The 8530-nt window shown below is 34.2% G+C and overlaps 1 protein-coding gene across 1 annotated transcript in view; it reads right to left on the minus strand.

Annotated features, from left to right (window-relative positions):
• Window positions 1-1666: 1666 nt before the first annotated feature.
• LOC107714225 (neprilysin-like) overlaps window positions 1667-8530 on the minus strand; it is a 46129-nt gene continuing 39265 nt past the window's right edge. Inside the window, exons 13-22 of the mRNA XM_016520025.1 lie at window positions 6288-6386; window positions 5982-6059; window positions 5781-5884; window positions 5581-5639; window positions 5358-5477; window positions 5136-5269; window positions 4661-4726; window positions 3978-4073; window positions 3489-3565; window positions 1667-3387 (exon numbers count right to left, since the gene is read on the minus strand). Of these exons, the coding sequence (XP_016375511.1) occupies window positions 3288-3387; window positions 3489-3565; window positions 3978-4073; window positions 4661-4726; window positions 5136-5269; window positions 5358-5477; window positions 5581-5639; window positions 5781-5884; window positions 5982-6059; window positions 6288-6386 (933 nt within the window). The 3' untranslated portion in view covers window positions 1667-3287. The remainder of the gene's footprint in view (window positions 3388-3488; window positions 3566-3977; window positions 4074-4660; window positions 4727-5135; window positions 5270-5357; window positions 5478-5580; window positions 5640-5780; window positions 5885-5981; window positions 6060-6287; window positions 6387-8530) is intronic.

Below are 8530 nucleotides of genomic sequence, written 5' to 3' on the forward strand. Positions count from 1 at the left end.
GTCAGTTGTGTTTCTTCATTGCCATTCACAAATTCTCTCCCATGGCCTCAAAGTCTCAGTTGGGGGCACACTTCGAAATCTCGCCAGAGTAGTATGTTTTCACAGTATTGTTTCACATGAATTCAGATACATTGAAAACAAAAAAGGTGAACATTATTATTTTAAATCTCACCCTGCACTGTTCAACTACACAGTACAATATTTTGACCACACATTTATCTAACATATCTGGTGACATGACAATGCAACTTACTTTTGCCTCTCTGAATAGTAATGAAATGACACTGTACAGCAAATTTAAATGAGCTTGAACCTATAATGACTTGTAACCACAGTGCAGGGGTTAAGAAGCAAGAGAAACATGTAATGTCTGTGCATGCTGGAAAGTGTTGTACTCATCAGCTTTGCTTGGCATCAAACTATAAGACTATTTTAGATTAGATTATTTCTTTAGATTAGAAATAATCTCATAAAACTGCCAGGTTTTAAGGTTGAAATCATAGTTAGAATTATTATATAGTTTTCTCAACAAGAGGAACTTAGTGTTACGGTCACTAAATGATCCTCTGTGGTGGAGTTAGTGAGGAGACGATATTAGGCCTGCACATTCACACGCAAACTTTCATGGTACAGGCCAAAAAGAGGCAGTGTACAAGCATTTGTTTAATTGTAAATAATGTTATAAAACTTTTTGTACATGTTTTGGAATATTAGGTGGTCATGTTGATGCCCATGCAATCACAAGATGGTAAAATTACAAATAGTGGAATAAACTATTCAACCGTACCAAATTGAAAAACAAATCAAAACAAGACAGCAAACGAATTCTGTTTCAAGACTGGAAACTGAACAACTTTGAACTCAAAGCTTGAATTTTCTCTTTAAACTGTAATACAAAAAAAATAAATAATAATAATAATAATAATAAATTAAAAAAAAATAATAAATAGCCAAATAAATTCGTATTTGTTAGTGTTTGTGATTTTATACAGTATGTGTGTTGTCAGGTTTTAAAATGTCACTGGCTCTGAAAAGAATGAAAGTCAATGGAAAGTCCTTATAATAAAAATAAATGAATAGATGAATACATTGTGTGTTAATATCAAACATTAAACACACTACAAGTTGAAGAGTGATATGCAGCAGGGAGTGGAGAAGGTATGGTAGACCTGCAGTTCGAGTTTCAGCCCTCACTGTAACCTGTCACCAGTCAGCCAACAAATCTGTTTTTAATCAGGTGGGTGGCAGCGTGAGGTATATTTAACTCATCTGCAAAGAGGCAGTAAAGATGCTGGACAGGACCTACAGGACTAATATGAAGTGAACAGCAGCAAATCCCTATGGTGAAGCTTTACAAGGGTCAGAAGATTTGTGAGCATGCACTGCAAAAGGCTGTACACTCCTACTTTTGCAAGGCCCCATATGGGAGCAAGAACCCCAACCAAATCTGTCTCAGTGCAGTGTAAAGGCATTACACATGAAAAATAACAGTGTTTCTTTTCACTGGGCTGCTGATATTCTGCAATACACTCTCCCAGGGCTTGTTTGCCTGCCAGAAAAATCGCCACAGAGGTTTTTGAGGCCTGTTTTTGTTCCTCGTTCATCACATTTCATCAAAGAAGCAAGAGACCTTGAGAAAACAAAATGCACAACAAAGAAATGTTTACATTAACAATTTATTAATAAAACAAAATTCTCTTCTGAATATGCTTATTACAAAGTTTCTAAATACAGGCATCTGAGGTATATTTGTCTGTGAAGTGGTTGAGATGGATTTTGGTGAACAGTGTTTTATCAGAGAGGGGAAAACAGTGTGCAAACATGTAAAATAGCAAACAATACTGAGAAAAAAGACCCCTGTGATCAAAAGGACAGAATAGAACAAAAATGTAAAGAAAAAACTGCAGCATTTTGATGTTTTTGTTAACACAGCACAGAGGAGCTGTTAGGCAAAACTCCTTTGAGCTTCTTGTTTTTAAACGTACAGTATCCCAATGCCCACGAGAATGAATATATTTTGTAATGCTAATGTAAAATACATGTAAAATTGCTATGCCTGACAACTAACAATATCACAAATATAAGCTTCTACGTTTTCAAAAAATGTGAAGAAAAAAAAACATCTAATTTGGCAGTTTGTGTCATTGCTAATGAAGATGTAATAGACATGTTGGGACCAGCATTTCAGAAACAATTATGTATAAGATATATTGATTTTTTTCTTTAAAAAAGCAGAGAGTAAGGATATGTGTAAAAATCTTTGGCATAAACACTGTCTGCATGAATTGGTCTCAATATGATTAATTTAGTCCTCCACATTATATGAAAACATTGACAAATGTTGAAAACAGAATTGAAAACATTTTAAGGCTTTAATTCAGTGACATTTGACAGAATGACATTATTTGTCACATGCACACCCATTCATACAAATATCAAGGACAGCACAATGAAAGAAGAAATAAAAATACACATTTTAATATGTCTATCCGTCTTGTCATGTTTGGGATTTTCAAATCAAACATTCAGTGTCTGATTTACAGAAAATGTATATTGTTCCAGTTAATCTTTTATGATAATCAGCAAATCTTCTAAGGAAAATAAATTCAATGACACAGATTACAAATTAATCTACATTTTTTTTTATTACAATGTGCTGTGTACAAATCAGATAATTTGCTAATTAGATAAATGAATACAGAGTTGAACAATTTTCTTGGAATTCACTTAAATATCTATTAACTCCCATGGTACTATAGCCTACATAATATTCTTGGGCATGTTTGGGTAGCTTCATAGTTACTTACTGAATCTAATCAAGTTGACCAGTAGCCTATAAGCAGTGTATGTATACGAGTATTGCTTTAAATATGTATAAACATAATGCTACTAATATCTCCAATTCACAGTTTTACTTGATTAACATTGTCATAATTTTTGATAGTATCTCTACATAACCTTTACTTTAGATTTGTTTTTGTTTTGTTGTTTTTTTACTTTATTCTTCAGACTTAGTGTATAAAACAGTAAGAGCCATGAACTGAGTAATGATCTCACAAACTGTATTCAAATAAATTGGCTGATGCTTGTAGGAGTGTTCTGAGACAGCCCCCCCTCTCTATATATGGCTCAAGTGCACTGGTGGAGTTGAGCATAGTGGCCATAGCTTACACCGATGAGAACATTTATCAGCATCTGCCATAGTGGTCTAAGAGTCAGCAGAGAGTTGAGAGGGTATACGGACCACGGGCCCTCAATATAACCCTCATCTTCTGTTCCTCAAGTAATCACCACACCCTGCAAATCTTCTCAGGCACCATGTTGGTGTTTTTCTGGCACTGGAAGGCTTTGGCGAACTCTGGGAAGTTCTGTAATGACCCAAGAACTCTGTACAAAGAGAAATGGCAAAGTAGTGATTACCAACACATTCTGACATGAGTCTGAAAGGCATAAAACAGAAGTCAGTGAAAGAAGGTTAACATACATACCTAAACTTCCCTGGACTGTGGACTTCTGTTTTGATGGAGTTGACAGCATGCTCTGGTCTATGTGTTCCACACCAAACCTTGTAAAAAAAAAAAAAGGGGGGTTGTTCAAAAAACTTAATTAAAGCATTCCTATTTGTATTCATCAGACTGGTCATATGCAGGAGTTCAGAAGAAGGTAAGCTTTGTGACAATGTTGATATATTTGAGCCTAAGGGTTTATTGGCATTATGGGCCAGATTTACCAAACAGGACAACCTAGTGTGAGTGATTTAGGCCCAAAGAGGGTTTGCGGTGGTGCAAGCTGTTAGTAAAGCTGGCCTCTTTGTGTTGTCATGACAATGAAGTTGTAAAATTTAATATAACCTAACATTCAATGTTAAAATAATTTTTGTGGTATCAACATTATGCCACAAGTGCTGTCAGTTGATATTAACTTCAGAGGTACTGAACCTGGAATATTCCTGCAAGTTCTCCAATTAAGTGTTTCACCTGTGCAAAGTTAAGGAAAAAGAGTTGCTCGTGATTGAGGTCAATTCCAGGCAGAGGAGCCTCTTTTCCATGTTTTTTCACATAGTTCTGGTAGGCCTGAAAAAGTAAGCACAGTGATTCTGATGAATCTTGGGAAGCAGTTACTGAAAACAAACCATTGTCTCTCAAATTTCTAAATAACAATTAACATCAGACATGAAGTTTTATCTCACAGCCAAATGCCTTCTGAAGGCTTTCCTAAGTGACAGATTTGGAATTATATATTATATACTGTTGACTATATTTGATGGTTCAGTGAGACCTAGTATTAAGCACACTGAACTGTAGTCCATGAGCAATTTTCTCCCACTTTGGCTTTTCTAAGAATCCAAACTATTAAGCTGATTCCCTCTGTCATCACAGTGTGACAGAAATCCATCCACAGTGGAACAAACTGAGCTGCCCTCTCTGCTCAGCATATGAGTAGTATCTATCATCATATTTTTTTTTTGTTTGTTTGTTTTTTTAACCTTCAAACTAACTCCTTTTGACTGCAAAGACTTGAATTATGATCACATTTCAAAATGACTGAACTTTTGTCCCCTTTTGGAAGTGAGAAAGCATATTAAACTAAACCAATTATTCTAGCAGTAAAAAGGGATGTCAAAAGAGATGCAGTAAAGGCTAAGTTGCCCTCTCTTTACTTGATAAGACTGGCGAATGCCCCCGTTGTCGGCAATGTTCTCCCCAAGGGTATTATTCCCATTTAACTGTTCACACAAAGGACAGAAGAGAGAAAAAAAGAAGAAAGGGGATGGAAAATGAGACAGAAATTTAGATGTCTTTCTACATCTCAAAAAAAAAAATTACAGCTTATTCTAGTTCCAGGAAAACTATATGTGTAACTAATAAGGTCCAAATTACTGCTGTCAGAAACTCACAGATAGCTATAAGGAACCAATGACATGAAAGTCACAAATGGTAAAAACAAACCTAGCACAGTAGGGTAGATAGAACTATTATTTTTTAAACAATGTTTTCTAAACGGTATGGTAAGCTTTATTTGACTGGACATCATGTGCAGCATAACTATCATATTTGTAATAAAAAATTATAGATAATGTAAAAGAAATGGAATTTAAAAAATGGTCATGTTCATTATAGACAGTTATTGAATACATTTTGTCCATTCGCCAAATCCCAAGAGTAGCTTCCATACTGGTCCACAATGCATTTGGAAAGCTCATGGAATTTCTGAGTTGAAGATTTAGTCCACCAGTCTTTGAGGTCACCATCTTTATCAAAATTACGTCCTGAACAAGGAAAGAAATATGTAAATTTAACCCTGCAACACTGTTGCGTGACAAAATATGTAAGAGAGATCTGTTTGGAGTCTGATACCATTGTCATCAAAGCCGTGAGTGATCTCATGCCCAATGACCATCCCAATGCCGCCATAATTCAGAGACCAGGGCTGACCTTTACCAAAGAATGGTGGCTGAAGTATACCTGCAGGAAATACTAAAAGCAGATAACTCAAATGAATTCTTCATGGTTAGACAAAGCAGATTATTATTATTATTATTATAGTTACTGCTACATTGTGTAAATGTGATTCAAATACCTATTTGGTTTCTGCTAGATGAGTAGAATGCATTGACAACAGCAGCTCCTGTGATCCACCTTGAATTAAAGATGCATATCACTTTAATATTTAATTAGAGCTCTTTATTCATTAGGGTTTTATGACCGTTACTAAACTGGGAAAACGGAAACACTATTTTAGAGCACAGTTATACAATCATATATCTTATAAGTTCTTACTCTTCTTTGTTCACTTTGATTCTCAGTTTCTTTAGGCGTTTCTTCTGACCAAACTCCAAGTTCTTTAGAATGTTCTCAAAGTATTCTTCTGCACTGTAGCTTAACTAATAGGAAAATGGAAGATTTGCACAACAGATTAATTTTCAATTATTTTAATTAACATGATCTTTTTAATTCACCCTTCATCTTGTAGGCACTCACATCTTGGTATTCCTGGTCCAGGTATGTGTTGTTCATGATATTTTCTGAAAAACCAATTCTTTCTCTGATTGCTCGTGCCTGTAGTGAAGAAAAGTAAATAAATAGTATTATTAATGTGTGTCTTTGGTACAGCAAAAAGTCAATTATCAGCAAACTCTTTATTTCTTTAGTCAAGAAAAGATTTCTATGGAATGAGCATTCAAAGATACTTTTAGTCATGTTCTGGCATTTTTGATCAGCAGTGATTGTGCAGTATCATTAACCTTTAACTTGAAACATTAAATTTAAATTAAAAATAAGCCTCACCTTCTCCTCTGCAGCTTTCTTAGTTTCAGCATCCATCCAAGCTAGATCATCCAGATTACTCACAAATACCTCTCTGATGTTAGTGATCATCTCGTCCATCTGAGAAAATCACAAAGGACATCATCAGACATCATTTCTCCACAGAAATCCCATACACATTCTTGTTGGGAATTGTTTAGTAGGTTGTGCTCATACTGTTCATCCTTTGGATTAAATTACTTTTCCATGTTTACATTAAACATGTAGGCTTTCAAGGAATTTTGTACAAGACCAAGTTTCAGTGTGGTTTAGACATGTAGCTAGTATGCAGGCCAAGATCCATAACAAACATCAGTCTTATCTATAAGGGGGGAAAAAACAAAAATGTCCTAACCTTTCTAAAAAAAAAAAAAATCTGAATGGTTTTGTGTTCTTTATCACCCATTTAAAACCAATGACCTGTGCATAAATACCAAAACTGTATCTATTCTATTTATGTTTGACAATGATATGGGAAACAAAGTTATGGGAAATTGGAAAAATAATCAACTATCTGTAAAGCATGTTCACACTCTGCATGATGGATTTGTTTTAACTGGAACTTACAAGATATCTTGTTCTCTAATTTATAAAACTGGCAGACTGAGAGACCACTAATAGTTCACTGCATGTTGTTCTCTGACAGATAGACAGTGCTGGATAAGGCTAATTATTGACATATGACTCGGTGTGAATATCTGTAACATTATCCTGGTGACCTCATACCCACTGGCACGACATTGATGTGAGGAATGATTTATGGGTGGGCCTTGTATGGGCCACCTGATCATGGACAAGCACCCACAATGCTAACACTTGCTATTATGCATGTGCTTTTGTAGGCGAGTATAGTCGTAAACCCAAATGCTGCTGACATATGCCAAAAAAACAAATGTCATCAAGCAAGCTGATATTATTCACCAATCTACACAGCACATCCTGTACATGAAATTATTGTACATGAGGCTATTACATTACATAGTCCATTCAAATATAAAAAAATACTAATCTTCCTGATGATTCCTTTCATTAAATGAAGAGAATTCTACAATTAAAGTGTTTCTTCAGCTACAGGCACTTTTATATTTGACCCTGGACCACAAAACCAGTCTTAAATCGCTGGGGTATATTTGTAGCAATAGCCAACAATACATTGTATGGGTCAAAATTATCGATTTTTCTTTTATGACAAAAATCATTAGGATGTTAAGTAAAGATCATGTTCCATGAAGATATTTTCTAAATTGCCTACCGTAAATATCTCAAAACTTAATTTTTGATTAGTAATATGCATTGCTAAGAACTTCTTTTGGACAACTTTAAAGGCGATTTTCTCAATATTTTTATTTATTTATTTTTATTTATTTTATTTTTTTTGCACTCTCAGATTCCAGATTTTCAAATAATGTATTATTTGAAATGTATCTCGGCCAAATATTATCCTATCTTAACAAACCATACATCAATGGAAAGCTTATTTATTCAACTTTCAGATTTTGTATAAATCTCAATTTCATAAAATTGACCCTTATTGGTTTTGTGGTCCAAGGTCACATATACAAGGGATTGTTTATATACATAAAATTTCTCTCTTTTTTTTTTTTTGAAAATGATTTCTATATATTTTTCAAAACCTACGCTGACCCATAGTTGTAATTTTTATCAAATTTTAGTGGACTTGTTTACCAAGGAGAAGCCACTTAAGAGTCAATGAGATTAAATGTGCAAAAGATGAGGCAAAAATATCAATTGTGAGCAGAATATTTATACTGATTATCATTTCCAGTCAAGTTGTAATAGTAAATATTTACTATTATTCAGGTTACAAATGTGCAATTAGATTACAAATATTGTAACAAATCAGTATGCCATTATTATTATATATATTATTCTAAAATGTTTAAAATGTCATTTCCACAAAAACTGTTAAACAGACATAAAACACATAGGATGAGATGCGATGGAATTGTTTATGTCAGGGTATCGCAAAAATATATGCATGTATGGTTGCTGTTCGACAATGTTAGTAGAAAAATGAAATTAGTGAGTGTGATTTTTTTTTTTTTTTTTTCCCAAAATGTCATTCAAAAACTGTTAAACAGACATAAAACACATAGGATGAGATGCGATGGAATTGTTTATGTCAGGGTATCGCAAAAATATATGCATGTATGGTTGCTGTTCGACAATGTTAGTAGAAAAATGAAATTAGTGAGTGAGTGTGA

Source organism: Sinocyclocheilus rhinocerous, unplaced genomic scaffold (assembly GCF_001515625.1).
Source record: "Sinocyclocheilus rhinocerous isolate Xijiao unplaced genomic scaffold, SAMN03320098_v1.1 scaffold1020, whole genome shotgun sequence".
Classification (NCBI taxonomy): Eukaryota; Metazoa; Chordata; class Actinopteri; order Cypriniformes; family Cyprinidae; genus Sinocyclocheilus; species Sinocyclocheilus rhinocerous.